A 16,585-nucleotide genomic window follows, 5' to 3' on the forward strand; every position below is an offset into this window, starting at 1 on the left:
ATAGTTAAAAGATTACTTAGTAAAAACTATTAAGAACAAATCAAAGTAATAAAAAATTTAGTGTTTTCTTTTGCTCTTGATAGTTTGATTAGTAATGTTATACTTATATATTTGTTTAATGCATTTGTCTGAATTGATCAACTATGACGTCACAAGACGCAAACGAACTTGGGTGTTAGTTTTTTGATATATAATTACAAGTGGCACCCAATTTCGTCCACCAAGTTCTGAGCGATGAATGTTTATATTTCGATACTTTTTATAACAGCTCGGATGTGTACTAAATATGGCCTATTGGATTTACATGGTGATTTTGTATGTATTAGGGAGAGATATTTTGCAGAAAAATCGGTTGATACCGCTCCGACATTGAAAATTTGTGTACTAGATAGCAAAAGGTTGTATATAACGAAGGTGAATATATTTTTAATTATAAATAAAATCTTGTTAAAAATGTAGTCATGTGAATTTAACTTAAGAAAGCAACATTACTTTCCGGTCCCCCTAAGTTTGATTACTTTCTTTTGTCTCAATCCACACTGTGTAGGCTTTTGGCAGGCGAGTAGATGCACGTGCACAGAGCAACCTTGTTAAAACTAATACTACCTACCTTAATGACATTGAATTTTTCTACTCGATCATTTACAATGGCCTTTTATCTGGACAAATAATGAAAAATTCAATTTTATAGAAACTAGAATCATATTGAAATCCCATCTTTCAACTTAAAATACCTTGCTCCAGCGTAATGCATAAATTTCGTAGGTAATGCTACACCTTCTATAAGACTCCATAAGTGCCCCACACATGTTTTAATGGTCCGGTGAATTTAACCCTTAATAACCTAGTTTCAATTTTGATACCAATTATTTAAACCGAATGTTCACATTACTATTAGTTTTTTTTATAGGTTGGCTGTACGTATTTTACTGTTGTATAATATTCTTTCTAACCAAATTAAAAAAATCTAATGTCATTATTGTTTTATTTTATCTATGAGTAGTATGAATATTAAATAAAAATCACTTTCATAAATCAGGCTACTAAGGGTTAAACCTCGCACCGTCCCGAAAAGCAATACAAGTACTAGTTTCTATACGACGCGACGACAAGACAAACCACTTACACCGTCATCGTCGCCAAACGATAACAAACCGGTGTCGTCGTATCGTAAATCACAGGGGACGTCAACCCCCGATCATTTTAGACAGAAGCGTTGCTAGAGTCTCTTCCGCCACTTCTCCCAGCGCTAATGGTTTCGTGGTAGTGGTGACATTGACTAGGCAACAGTAAACAGAAACCCCCCTTTTGTCGAAATGCTGCGCGGATGTTATCGAAGCGTGACAGTCCAAGCAGAGGTTTCCTCGTGGGTGCCCTTGAACTTAGTAACTCCATTGAACATTATTCACCGAAGCGACTTCCCAATCCGATAAGTACATGCAGTGGCCCGAGCCGAGGTAGGAGCCTTCGAGGTTTGCTATTTTAAAGAGTTCTTAGGCTAGGCACTCTGCTCCCTGCCACCCCATATAATCTTACAAGTGCCATTTGAGTAGCAGTGAGAGTCCAATAAAAATATAGTTTTGATAGTTTTCTAAATAAGTGATTATTGATCGGTTCCTTATAGCATGAATAGATGCCAGAGAAATAAAATTACATGGAATAACTTTGACATCCATTCACAGTACAATTAATCAAATAATTCCTATTTTTTTTTCGAAAACTAATCAGTGACTGGAACTCAATCACGACTCACATCTCTATAATTTTCAACGAGTTTTGTTAGTATACTATAAATCTTCAGATGGACCATCAGAACCAGCTGAATTTTGAAAGCGATCTGTAAAGTAAAAAGTGTGGGTAGATCGATATCTGTGAGTCATTTAGATACGTATAGCTAACGACGCACCTACCCACAAGAGAATTGTAGATTGAAACGCCGGAGTGTTCAGATCTCTCAATACATTAATGCTGTTAGTTAAATGATTATCAAAAACTGTTGCATTGAAAGCCACCCAATGTCTGCAAGGCTAACGCAATTCTTTTAAAAAACTACTGATACATATCTTATATATATATATATATAATGTATATAATCTTATCTTATGCCTATATATGAATATATAGGCATAAGATAAGAATGTATAGACATATATATATACTAGCTGATCCCGCAAACGTTGTTTTGAAAAAAAAAATAGTTTTTAATTAACAAATGTAAGATAAGGGTTGATCGTAGAGGGGTGAAAATTTAGGTTTGTATGTATTTTTGTATGCTGTATCATAATAAAATAAAAACCAAAAAAATTGTCTAAAAAATTAAAAATAAAATTTAAGGGTGGACCACCCTTATCACTTAGGGGTATGGAAAATAGATAGTAGCCGATTCTCAGACATACTGAAAACGCATGTAAAATTTGGTAAAAATCGGTCAAGCCGTTTCGGAGGAGTTCAAGTTCGAACACCGTGACACGAGAATTTTACATATTAGATATATATATATACCTATACATCCCAGACGGTGGATGTTCTACAGCTGAAATGGTAAGTGACCATGGCGATGATAAAAAATTATGATGTCAGCCTAAAGACACCAACTGTACGTCATAGGTTTCCACCAAATATTGGCAAACGGTCGGTCCAACTTGAGAATGACCCACCCACACAGCGTCTACCAGCTCGAGAACCTTCGGGTCCCGACGCGACACCGCACACGCCGCAATAAAAATACGTCTCGTATTCAATGTATTATATTTCCCTCGTACTTCCAAATGCCCGCGAGATCATGACAGCATTCGTTCACATAAAAAAGACCTCGATTATTTCATAATACGGTTACCAGTTACATTACGTTACGATTATCCATCTAAGACATACTTTCATAGTTTTTTTTTTCACAATAATATTAATTACAAAAAGTCTGTCAACTAAATACAAAAAAAACTTTCAGCGCGCATAGCGCACTAAACACTTACATTCATATACATATTATATATAGAGATAAGATATACATAACTACCGTTAATTTATTATTAATAAAAAAAAAACAATTTGTAAACCTATCGGCGAAAATAAATGAGATAGGGCGATGGCGCCGCGTGGGAAAGTACGGCGAGACTTGGGATAGCGCGCCGGAAAGAGAGGGAACTATCTAATCGTCTCTTTCGCGCGCCGAGAAAAAAAAAAACATCGACATTAAACACTAGGGCAGTTCGCCATTACCGATTTGTCTACGGACGCGACACCATCGCACCGCTACACTACAATGATTTTAAAAAGAAATATATTAACATAGTTTTTATAACATTGCCACACGATTCGCATTAATTTTAAAAGTTTTATTTTACAACATCAGCACATATTAATAATACATTGAGACTATAAATAGCGGATTAATGTGAAACGCAAATCATGGTAATTTTTTTTTAACAATAATAGCTTTATTACATTTCGATGAATTGACGGGAGCGTGTCCGCGCACTGGGCGGGGCTGACGGCTCGGCCGCGACACCGCTGCGGAGGCGATGCGAGAATAAAATTTTGTCTACCCTAAAACTTGCGGGGCCCTTGATAACGACGCATGTAATGGAGCCTGTTCCCTTGCGAGCCAGATACTGGCTTCAAAGGACTATTTATCCATGACACCACTTTAACTTCACGAACAAAATTTGCGGTCTTTGAAAATAAAAAGGTGGTCCTGCCAAGCCAGTTGTTATAAAACAACCGTCGTTAGACGTCAGACGTTGGTCCACGCGAGTCAGATGCTTGTCCTAATAGTAACCCGGTCTTTGGAAGTCGGAAACCTGGTCTTGATACATATCCCTTGATCCTTGCACGCTAGATGTTGTCTGAAAACCAGTTACTTGAGAGCTGAGATCCATTTGTAATCCAGGAGTTGACCCATGAAGATCGTATGGTCCAATTGCTTGTTCTTGAAAACTGTAAGCCGTTCTATGTGTGTCTGATATTAATCTTTGAAAATCCCTTGTTTGCGGTCCCGGTGACCTGAATATTGGTCCTGGTGGGCCTGGTAGTCCAGAGATAGATAAAACCGGTCCCAGTGAACTGGTTGGAGGCCCCATACTTAAAGCAGATTCGTTAGTTCCAGTTGTAGTTCTAATCACACTAGACATCGCATGCACAGTAGAGACCGGTGTTTGTACAATTTCAGAACTTGTATCGGTTTTCTGAACATTTAAGGCCGGTTTCTGTACTTTCAAACCCGGTCTTGGGAGGTTAAGAATAGGTTCAGGAACACTGAGCGACGGTTTTGGAATTCTTCTACTTGATCTCTGGGCTATTTCGTGTGGAGGCGGTCTTTGGAAATCTATCACGGATCTCTGGACTCTGAGGTCTGGTCTTTTGACGATAGCTGGTCTCTGGACGTTAAAGCTTGTTTCTTGGTCACTGTGAACATCATGTGCTGATGTCTGCACGTTAGGTTGATTCTGCGCACTGAATTCTGGTCTCGGGACATTCGAAGCGGTTCGTTGTGTGTCTAAGCCTTTTCCCCTGGAGTTGAGGAGCGTCAGTATCCGCGAGTACAACGAAGTCGGCGCATGCGTGTCCAAGCTCACGGGTCCAGCGGAGGCTGAAGCTGGTGAAGACCTGGACGACGATGACGAGGAGGCGAGCGGTGGTGCGTGCGGTACGGGGTCAGGCTTTGGTAGGGATGGGGCTATAGAAGGCGGCGGGAGTGAGGACGAGCCCTGCTCTATGTACACGTGTCGGACGACTTGGAGGAAGTGCGCCTGCAAACAAGATTTCAATATATTTAATTTAACACAATAGATTATGTAGAGAAATGAAGAAAAAAGATTTATTGATGTCCTAACTCAAAATTAAAACAGACAAAATATTATACAGGAACACCAACAATAGGAATTCTTACTCGGCTACATAAAGCAGCACAGCTATGATTATTAGTAAAGGGCCCAGATATTTGATTTTTGTATTTTTATGCGTCAATAAAATCAGACTTATTTACTGGCCTAAATAATTTAATTAGCTAATAAATTTCATTCACAATATTATCCATATAAGAACAATTACAAGAAGCACTTTAATCATAAGTATTCCGAAAGAATCCAATTTGATAAAACTAGAATCAGACAGAGCTTCTCTATAATGACGTCCTTCAACTATGAGGACACCAAACACGATCTTTTATCCGAGAAAATCCCTCACTCAGAACTGTTTTTTCGTCGTCACTTTTATATTCTTAATACAGTAGTTTAAATATTCATTTCAAAGCTCTACTATCACTTAAAAATACTGCACTATTATAGACTTTACAGGTTTTTGTTTTATAATGTTATTTAAAATCAATTACACGTCAAAGATACACTATACAGAATTGTATTGTACTATTTTGAAGCCACCTGGGTACAATTGTATATATTGTACACAGATGACCAAAAAAGTGAAACTAATTTTCATCATCATTATGTCATAATTTTTTTTTTATAAGTAATCATTGTTTAATAATAAGAAATTAAATTAATAAATAGTAATAACACTGAAACACTTACAATTTTATTTTATTTTTTGTTGTACTGCGACTACTTGCCCATAAGTGTTGACAGTACAGTTTGAATGTGCAGCCTATCATCAACATGTCAGCCAATTTATACCCACTGTACAGCATGGGCCTTCCTCAATATTGTAAATGAAGACCGCTCTTACGCGGTCCGCCAGTGGGGGGAGGGGGGGGGGGGGTGGAGAAACCCACGACGCCTATTTTATTAATACTAACCGAAAAGGGCTAATTGGGTGTCCAGTAAGACTGCGAATAGTTGGGCTTGCTGGCCGCCGGCTTGGACGCAGCGCTGCGACCGCCTGCGCCGCTCTCCTGCTGCAACATGACCACAGATTATAACAACATTAACACAAATTTAATTTATAGATAATATATATAGCCACATGTTCTATGGCCTCCTTTAAATTTAATTTTGGTAAAATTATAAAGAAAATTTTAACGGGAATTTCAAATATGTACTATTATTTTATTTAGAATAAGAATAACGAAGAGAAAAAACATAAGAATGTTTAATTGTCATAACCCTTAATTGTATCATTTTAATGCATCTGCTTTTGAATCGTTTTCCTAGATAAATAAATTCATCAATTTACTTAGCAATAGACATTCCTATTAATAAAAAAAATTACACTGTTATAGTTATCATAAACAAATCACAATTAATTATATTCTCGAGGACCAAAGAGCAATCTGTCAAATATAACAGACTAAATAAAATATGAACTCGAATTTTCATGTTTCAAAAAGACATTGAATGCGTTGTTGTGTACATACAAATTCTATCTACAAAACTGAGTGTTTTCATAACAAATTAATATGATGCTTATAATACAATTGTAAAAAGGCAAATAAAAGCATTAGTTAATCACTACATATAATATATAGAGGCGGGTAGTACATCAGTATAACATATAAAGATATATATGTACATATATATGACATCACAAATACATGCAGAGGTATGTGAGAAATAAACATATATTTTATATATATATATATAGACTTACCCGCCTATTATGACTATTGTTCACCCGAACATCCATCTACAAATGAAAGCAAACTCTAAGAAATACAATAAAAAAAAAACAAAGTGAAATGCATGCACTAGAAATTTAAAAAAAAAAACTTAGTTTTAAATCATGCGAAGAAAAAACATACGCGTTCAATGAAGATCGTGTTAATAAAATAGATATAATAAATATAAAAACTAATGTAGTTAAATAGTTTTTGTGTGGGTACGTGTATTTTTTGTAAAAACACAGACTTTCAAAAAGATTAACAATTAATAATACCATAATGAATGTCAAATATTAAAATCAAAAAACGTCATACGTTTAGATACTTCACTAAATGTAAACAAGATACAAATGTAAAACTTAATATACAAATATTAAAGATTATTATTGGAGAATGTAATACGACAAAATTATGTAGCACTATGGTATTCTTGCAGAACTCAAGTCAGCAACTGTTTTTACATTTTATCGACTAACCAGAGGACATGATTACGAATTGTCGGTGTATATAACTTTTCAATAAGAATTTCCTTTTTTTTTTCTTTTTTTGAAGTAGTTATAAAGCCAGACTACTTTTACGAGGAAAAAAGTGATCCAGAGTCAAGCTAATTCATTGCTTTTTATTCCATCACCAAAAAAATATACATTACTTACTTCACCTTATTTCTTAATAACTAAATCTTGATTTAGAAACATAACCCAACTTTCACTATATAAAACAATGCAGCTATATCTACAGTGTTATAATTTAATCACCAAATAAAATGTTCAGCAGCCCTGCAATTTATCAAGTTTGACATTTGTATCTTTTTACCATTAATTAAGTATGTAAACTTATGAAGTATAATTAATTATCCATATAATTTATTTTAATCTTTATATCAATTGAATCAAAAACAGGAGATTAATAATTAGATATCATGGTACGACAATGTATTTAAGACAAGTAAGATCATTATCATCTTTCTGTCCCAGATAAATTAAAGGCGAAGTGTGTGAAAGGCGTAGTGTGAAGTCTAAAAACTCATATCATCCCAATAGTGGGCAGTACAGTAAAAGCACGATTCACTCCCTGATACCACAAAGTGCACTAATGGCTATAGTGTACATAATGCGCATGCATGCAAGTGTGTGTATTAGTGTACACTGTGTTATGTGCATATACAATAAGTTCTGTCAATGTGTACGAGTTCATACTGCTTTAATGCTATTAAAGCAATGTGTTCACTAGCCCATTTTTCCTTAAATACCATGATTCATACCAGTATATCTTAAAATATCTAAACCTATTCGAAATTGAGTCTCTTTAGTCTATCACTAACTAAGGTCGCTGCTTATAGAACGTGTGTAAACGCGGCGTATGTACACACATATAATCAAAATCATGCGTACTTGTGTGTGTTCATTGCAATATCTTAGGAACCGTAATAAGAAAGTTCCTTTAGCTGAGTGGAAGTCAGCTAAGAAAAGGTTTAACGAAATTAAGGCCTGAGGTAGACGGATGAAGCATTCATTCAGTTTGTGGAGCAGACGGGGGAGAACTTGTCATCTAACATAACCGTCGTGTTTTTAAACTATTGCCCAAGTGGCATTTACAAGTTCCCCGCGTTTGAACTTACAGGGCCCATAGGGCACTTATCCTAAGACCTCGTTTAGGTAGCTAAGCTCTCCGGCTACCGGAGGAGCCTTAGCTCACTATTTGAATATTTCTCTTGCGAGGCCTTCCACCAGAGGATCTCAGCTTGACCCTTCACACACGAGCACTCTTAAGTGAGAGTTGAACCTTAACAAGGTTAGGATTATTACCTGGCTGACATTGCTACTTCGGAAAGCGTTACCAGTGGAAGCATAAGTGGTTTGAGAAACTCCCGCAAAATCGAGTGAGGTGTAGTGGATATTGAATTGTGTAGTACCTTGCGGGCTTGCGTATGTAAAGGGTAGCGTGTATATGGTTAGTACCTGATGCTGCTGCGGCGCGTGGTGGTGCGGGTGGTGGTGCGGCTGCCCGTGGATGTACATGTGCGAGCCGGCGCCGAACGGCGGGGGCGTGCCGCTGTGGAACGCCGCCTTCTCGTAGCTCTGAACAAATAATTATTCATGATCATATATTATCATCACATATCTCACTGCAAGATATATGACCGTAAATATATTTTTGATGACTGGTCTTGCACTGTTTTCGGTCGCCTAGTGAGGAGGAACTTCCACTTGCGTCTTCTGGAAAACGGGAGTGCAAAGTGGATCTAGAGGTAGTAGGGAAAATAGAGAAACCGGCCAAAATTTTTTTAAATGTTTTTAAATAAAGTAATAGATAAAAATAAAATTAAATAGATAATTTAAAAATTTAAATAAAAGAGTAACAAAAGATTTGTAAAATAAGAAACAATAATAATAGGAATAAAGATAAAAATTTAAAATTGAACAAAATTGCATGTTGAATCAATGTAAAAATCAATGCAATGTTGGTCCTCATAAGTCAAATAATTTAATTGGTGATGAATGAATGAATGGTCTACACATAGCCCAAGGGTTGTATGACACCCGTCTCTGTGAAAGTTTTGTGTTCCAAAAAGAACATTCAGGGTCACTCACATTGACCTTGTTGAGCGCGACGTGCGTCTTGTTGTACATGACGTTGCCGAGATCCGCACCGCCGCCCGCCGCCTTGTTGCCGCTGCCGGAGTATGCGCCCCCTGTTCATATTCAGCAATAAATTTACATATCTACATACATAACACTTACATTCTAACATTAATTTTTGAAATAGTAACCGCTAATAGATATGATATGGTTAATACATTGTTGACCAGCAATTTTATTGAAAATTCATCTCATGACAACAGCCGAGTACCGTCTTAGTATAAATTTTATGCAACTCTTTCATTTGAGAATGGTACAAATTGGTCTGCGTAACGACTAAATAATAAACACCACTATCAAAAAATAAACCCGTTATCGTACTGATAGCCGGAGCGTCACCAAGTTGTGTAATATAACATACATTCCACTCTTCTTTCAAGTCTTTACTATCTAATCTATTATGTATGTATATGCTATAATATATATTGTTTGATATTTTATTCTAGATATTTTATTTTATTTTAGAATCGCGCTCTTCCAATGCAGTATCATTTTCACAATTACCACAATTTCATCCATAATCACTCGGACAATCAGATAAAGTATCTGGGTATAATTCTTTGATAGATTATTGGTTATGTTCCATCATTATTTTTTTTATTTTTTAATTAGAAGGGACTTTTATACCAAACATTTGGCGGCTCTTAGTAACAAGAGAAACGGCTTGTATTATACTAACCAAAAATTGCACTGCATGGTTGCCAGGAGATAACAACATTGATGCCAAAAAACCCATTACAAGTTAACTCATGACAGGTCAACAATGTGTTAAGGCAAGTTTAATGGAATACTTCGGGTGATCACAAGTTATAAACTCAAGTTCATTAGGCCTTGAGGTCTCTGTGTATATAATGCTTTGCTTATGATAAGTCAGTATTCTTAAATACTCTTTGACAACTTGAATGTGTTAGATAAACAGCTTTAAAGTTAAGGGTTCTTTAAGAGCCTAGTCTCGGGGGCGGTACAGCATATTTGTAGTATCTCACCAGGTTTGTATGAATCCTGCGCATCGTAGGGCGGTTGCTGCTGCTGCGAGTAAGCGGACACCTTGGCCCCGCCGGACACGCCCACTCCTCCAACTCCGCCCACACTTGAGTTGCCGCCGTACTAGAACACAGAGAGAGTTTCCATTTAAGTGTTGCCTTTTTATTTTATATTACTTATTTTACAATTTTATTCTTCAGACTGATAATAAATATTTAAACTAAGTTTGCTTATAACTACTTGAGGACAGAAAAGACATCGGAAAAAATCAAACTAACAAATACTTGTCAGTGTAGACAACTATAGTGTTTGTCGTTAATCCATGAGGTTAAACCTGGATCACTTTGGAAACTGAGTATCAAAGGCAGTATTTTTTAGCTTTTTAATATGATGCCTTTCTAAAATTCTTTTGGTCCCTTTTGTAACAATATGTAATAAAAAAGGACTGACATATAGCTATAGCTTACACCAACTAGTGCCAAACACCGAGTGAAACTTTGGCACTAATTGGTGTAACATTACTCCTGTGGATGCCCTATGGAGGGGTGAAACACGTGTTGAGTGAATTAACGGTGGTAGTTGTGTAATTCGCATTGTTTAGCGCATGCTCATTTATCAGGTTGCTGGCGGGCGGTGCACTTTGTTGCACTACTGTTACATAGCGGAAGTAGCTATATATTAGTCCTTTTCTTACTTAGGATAGACCTCCGCAAAGTAACGCCTGAATCTATTAGATATTCATATTAAAGCTTCCTTAACAATAAAAATGTCTCCCTGTGAGGCGTGGACATCACGTTGGGAAGCACCGATCTAGAAGATTTGCAGCAATCTCTTTCAGCACTACATCTCGAAAGCATCCTCGATTCTACTGGCATTACTGTCTAGCGTATATCTTGGGCCCATAGAGAAATATAAAATATAAAAGGTATATGCAGATTACATAAAAACAATTATTTTGGAGGAGGCCTATGCCCTAATGGGTGTCTTTTTATTAAAAGTTAAATGTGTAAAGCAAAATTTAAATTACTTTTATAAACGTTTCATGTAATATGTAAATAATAAAGTTTGCTATTTACCGGATATACTCCATATTGGTAGGTCGTGGGAGGTGGCTGGTAGAAGTACGCGTAACCAGGCGGCAGGGCAGCTGGTACCTGTAACAATGTAATACAATTTAAATATTGATTTTTCAATAACAAACTAAGACAAGATTTGGCCACCTAATTAAAAGCTTTAAAGGGTTGATTTTATATCTCATTTGCCAACAAAATACTTTGAAGTGTTTACAGCTAATTTCAATAACCCTGCCATAGCTGTATAAAATATTTTTATTGAAATGTATTCAGGTATACGGTCTGGATGGACAGATAGTAAAAGATAATTATTATTAATATGTAATTATCCAAATATTGAAAACAATTTTTCTTACTCTACAATTATTACATCATTAATTATTCTCCATGCCGTTAACTTACATATATAATAAACAACTCAAAGTATCTATAATAACAAACTCAAGTTCAAACATCACAAATTACAACATGGATGGAAATATTTATGGTATATTTAATACAGAGATTACATCTACACTAACAGACAGAATAACATTTATTATGAAATATCATCAATGTAAACTTTTCTTTTGCATCAATGTTGTACTTTTCCGTGTTATGTAACAAATGTGTCATAGGTCAACACAAACTTGAAAATATTACAGTAATATTAGTCATATGTATAATATAACATCGTCGATTGGTAATGACTCCACTGGATGCATACATTTTAAATTTAAGGCCATTTAAGTTTGCTAATTCTTAGTATGTTCTCGAAATTTAAAAAATTCAAATTTTGCGCATTTGACAGTTCGCAATGAACTTCGCGCGTTTGACAGTTTGCATTGAACTTCGCTAGTCTGACAGTTTGCATTGAGATATCAAAGTTTGGCTGTGCTCTTCGAACTTTGTGCGTTTGACAGTTCAAATTTATGTTAAACTGGATTGTAAATAGTTTCTAAATGAATGAACTTATGAAAAAAAATAATAGAAAATTTCGCAGAAACTTATTATAATTTCCGAAAATATACTACACAGTTCACATTGAACTTCTCGTGTTTGACAGATCAAATTTATATTATATTATAGTTTAATAAAATATAAATCACAAAATTAATTTATTTTTATCGCATTTAATCTAAAAAATAACGATCACTTTAGCATTTTATGAAATATTATTTAATTTTTTCTATTGGAATTGGACAGGCCTTTTACGTTTAACAGTAGAGCCTGCAGAGACAGATTAAACATTATTTATTTTGATATGTAGTAATCCGAATTGTGAATATGTCTTTTCTTACTATATTATCATTAGCTTATTTATTATATCTAAAAACATTGCTTTATATGGTGTCAACCGTTATTTGATACAATAATTGCCTCCGTAAATTTAATATGCGAAGTCCGCTTCGGTAAAACGTTCGACCGCAATATTAGTGGTGTCCCAAATTGAAAACCGGTTCACATTTCCCATTGACATTTGAATTTTGAAACCATTGTTGACTAGGTGTTTGGTTGGTGTTTTTTCTTTAAATACATTAGAAAACCAACCTGCTGCGGTGACGCGGCATCAGTCCGTCCGAATCTCTCCCCGCCTCCTAATCCGAAGGTACCCTCCCGCGCCACGTAGCCCGCTTCGTAGTAACCGCCCTGGGGGAAAACACATTTTCTTTTTATTTCAAGCAAGCCCCAGTAGGTCGAACGCTGTACCGAATGGACTTCACACTTCAGCAAGACAAAGCAAAGGACCACGAGCACGTAGACGCGGAGTGAGTAGACCCCATAATGCTATGTGGACCGTCTGGTAATCGTGACGAACTTTGACGCGATATAACGATCGTCTATCGGCCGACATGACGAAATACTAAACGGAGATCAACAGAAGCAAATCTAACACCGCTATTATCTCTTCGAACTTGATAAGATGAAGGAACCAGCAAAAGCCTGTAACCTATTGCAATGTACAAGTTACGAATCTTTAACAATCACTTGTAACGGTTTTTGTCAAAAAAGAACACGTTTTTCTTCAATGGCCGCTTAAAATTGTTTGTTTATTATATTATACATATACTATATTCCAACACAAGTATAAAGTCACAATAAGATGTTAGATGTCAATGTTTAAAATCATTGCCACATAAAAGTCACTATAACAGCACAAGATTTTTGTTCATTTAATGCACATATGTAAACAACATAGGTATTGGGATATATGATAGGTAAGCATCATAACATGTGAAATAAAATTAGATAAAAAAGTTCACAGGCATTAAGAGTGGTTTTGATAATCCACTTCATGCGAACTCTGAGAAGGCTGCAACACAAAATAATTATGTATTGATTTAAATTGACTGCCTCTGGGTTGTGCCTTGACTCAATACTGAGAGGCACCGGCGCGTTTCACAAAAGATCCAGGTGCCATTCCAAAGGTACTCAGGATGTTTAGTGGGAGATTTTAGATGATAGCAATCCTTCTCAAACATAACTTTGTCTTCGTTCCGGATGTGCTTTGTATATCTTGATGCTCCTACATCTTTGGATGATCTCAGTATCTACTGAGGTCTTACATAGCATATTTTAACAGGTAAGAACCTCACATCTCAACCACTCTCTTTCACCGCATTAAGAAGATTTCTCCACGAAACAAAAAAACGGTATTTAGTAGTTTTTGGGACAAAATCCCCCATCATATACATGTAAGGCTATAGATAAAAAAATTATGTTACATGTGTGGACAGTGTCAAGATCAACAAACATATTACTACTTTACTATATATACTATATTATTTATTTATTCATTCATTTTACAATGTTGGTAAAGGCGGAACTTACATTAGTATTACATTATTTATTATTTTTGAAAGCATTGATTGTAGTATATGTTGGTGTACCATATATTAAAGAGTTCACCACTATTACTCTACCGTGTAAGGCTTTGCATTTACTAAAGCCTAAGATAAAAGCATAGAGCTATGTGCCGATATCGAATCAGAAATGAAGAGATCCGCAGAAGAACCAAAGTCACCTACGTAGCTTGAAGAATTTGCTCGCCTGAACTGGTGATAGGCGGGGCGCATCACTCGTGCATACGATATTAATTTGACCTCCCATCGGGATTGATGATATAGGCAAGTGCGCGGGTAGCGTAATACCGTTTATCGTTGCGATCTTTGTGGGAGGCCTGTACCTTGAAATGCACGTTTATCAGCTGATATCTGTTTACTAATTTCTTTCCCTGTACATATCAACACCTGTATCAGCACTTATTTTATATTAAAAAAGCCGTGTCACATATATATACGGGACAAGACTATGGGGCTAATGGTGATAACGTAAGCGGTTTTTGTGAATGTGTGTGTGTTTTTGTGAATGTTACGGTTGGTGGTGGTTTTGTGTTTAGTGATGGTAGTGGTTTTGGGTTGTCCATGGTGGTGTTTTTGTGTTGATGGTATCGATAGTGGTGGTAGTGGTGGTGGTCTAGTGTTTTTATTAGTGGTGGTCGCGTTAGTGGGGGCGGTGTTTTTGGACGTACCATGTGGTGAGGCAGCGCGCCACGCATGAGCTGCTCGTCGTAGGTGTAGGCGCCGGGCGCTCCGGCCGCCCCGTACAGCGCGCCGCCCGCGTACCCAGCCGCGCCCGCGCCCACGCCAACGCCCGCGCCTGCGCCCATGCCCGCCGCGTTCGTAGACGTCGCGTTTGCGCCGGTCACTGCAATTCATATCAACTTGTCTTTATTTAAGTAAATTATTTAAAAGTACTAAGCTGCCATCGGCTCAGAACACTCATCTATTGAGAAGAGCCACCCAAAACTCAACAGTTGATCTTTTAAATGAAACTTAACAATTTTCATGTGTAAATGTGTGATCAACTATAAACTATTGAATGCTATAACATCTAATATACATATAATTTTAGATTCAAAACTAAGAAATGGAAGGTCTGAGATAAATAGAGAATTATATTATCTATGCGTAAGTACACTCAGACCCACAAAGGATTTGTTAACTTGTTTTATTCTTTATCAGCTAAAACAAATAAGCAGCCAGCTTTGTGTGCTGTTACACAATTTTGTAAAAAAATTAAATGTAAAATAGAGCCTTTGATAAAATACTTTTGCTTGGTTGTGAGATAGATACTTCAATGTCAATAATATATATTGTAATATATTTAAGAAGTCCATCTAAATAATAAAAACATATTTATTTCATGATATATGAACATATGTATGATTTGAGATAACCTTCAATATTTTGTATTACAAAAAAAATTGAGACTAAATTCACGTTACAATAAAAAAAGGAAATTTTATTAACGATTTTGAAGAGTATGGCATTGTTCAAAACAGGTGAATAAAAACAATGCCTGTTTAAGACGTGCTAGTATTTTACATAAAAGAACATTTTATATTCCTTTACACATCTTATTACAGGGAAGTACGCTAATTTTTTAAGCTGATCAACCACTCCCATACCTTTATTATATTCAATAACTCATGATGGTTTTATAATATTCCTGACATAACCGACTTTTGTGTTTTGCCTTTTCAAGAAATATGTCGCAAATTTGTGACATTATGGGTCAGCATAGTACAAGGTAGGCTTTCATAATGAAATTATTTTCCTGTTGCAACAAAATATTAAATATTGTTTTAATTTGAACGAAGTATTTGACTTTGATCAAATTAATGCATGCATAACATTCTGATGTTGGATGCAGTCAAATGAATAATATAATACAATTTCATCATTATAATAAAAAAAAATTTCTCATTATTTTATATTTTTTATTTTCAATAGTATGAGGAAGGGGAAGGATATCCAACTTTTGTGATGTTACATATCCAGGGGATCGCAAAAAGTGTAACTTCACAACTCTAGGTCGATATATGTAATTTTAATTAAAGTAAAAAAAGTAAGAATGTAGTAAATTATTGAAATTAGATAATGGTTAGTTATTCATACACTCACCAGTCGTGGTGGTTACTTTGGCAGTGGAAGTCTGTGTGGTGGACGTACTCGTCAGGCTGTTGCTCGACGCTACCGAATTATCGTACTGGAAAAATAAATAGTTACTTCAATACTGAGACCATGGAACTTATAACAAGTAAAGTGAAATTGATCATTTAAACTCCCGGACATTAGAAAGCCATGTAACTTTTTTTTATAGATTGGTTAGACTAGTCTATAACATTTGCCACGTGTTTGTTTGTCAAAAGTTGGAATACTATTTGGCATTAGTTCTTCGCAATTTTTTTTTTGTTAAAACACGACTGATTTCATTCCGCGACCATTCGCCTTATTTAGCTCCGTGCGACTTCTAGCTATTCAGCAAAAAAAATAACAAATGCGGGGACGCCG

General features: G+C 35.9%; 1 protein-coding gene across 13 annotated transcripts in view; it reads right to left on the reverse strand.

The window, feature by feature from the left end:
* Positions 1 to 2,731: 2,731 nt before the first annotated feature.
* LOC137924755 (protein lingerer-like) overlaps positions 2,732 to 16,585 on the reverse strand; it is a 49,756-nt gene continuing 35,902 nt past the window's right edge. For 8 of the 13 annotated variants that reach the window (XM_068768189.1, XM_068768185.1, XM_068768183.1 and 5 more), the window contains 10 exons: positions 16,196 to 16,280; positions 14,761 to 14,936; positions 12,780 to 12,878; positions 11,253 to 11,330; positions 10,179 to 10,299; positions 9,145 to 9,245; positions 8,512 to 8,631; positions 6,544 to 6,579; positions 5,753 to 5,851; positions 2,732 to 4,748 (listed from right to left, as the gene is read on the reverse strand). In XM_068768189.1, the coding sequence (XP_068624290.1) occupies positions 5,762 to 5,851; positions 6,544 to 6,579; positions 8,512 to 8,631; positions 9,145 to 9,245; positions 10,179 to 10,299; positions 11,253 to 11,330; positions 12,780 to 12,878; positions 14,761 to 14,936; positions 16,196 to 16,280 (906 nt within the window). In that variant the 3' untranslated portion in view covers positions 2,732 to 4,748; positions 5,753 to 5,761. The remainder of the gene's footprint in view (positions 4,749 to 5,752; positions 5,852 to 6,543; positions 6,580 to 8,511; positions 8,632 to 9,144; positions 9,246 to 10,178; positions 10,300 to 11,252; positions 11,331 to 12,779; positions 12,879 to 14,760; positions 14,937 to 16,195; positions 16,281 to 16,585) is intronic. The other 5 variants (XM_068768191.1, XM_068768184.1, XM_068768190.1 and 2 more) reach the window with 4 other exon arrangements.

This window comes from Battus philenor, unplaced genomic scaffold (assembly GCF_028537555.1).
Source record: "Battus philenor isolate CCGP_79_NKW_IND1 unplaced genomic scaffold, ilBatPhil1.0.hap1 SCAF_24, whole genome shotgun sequence".
In the NCBI taxonomy this organism is placed as follows: Eukaryota; Metazoa; Arthropoda; class Insecta; order Lepidoptera; family Papilionidae; genus Battus; species Battus philenor.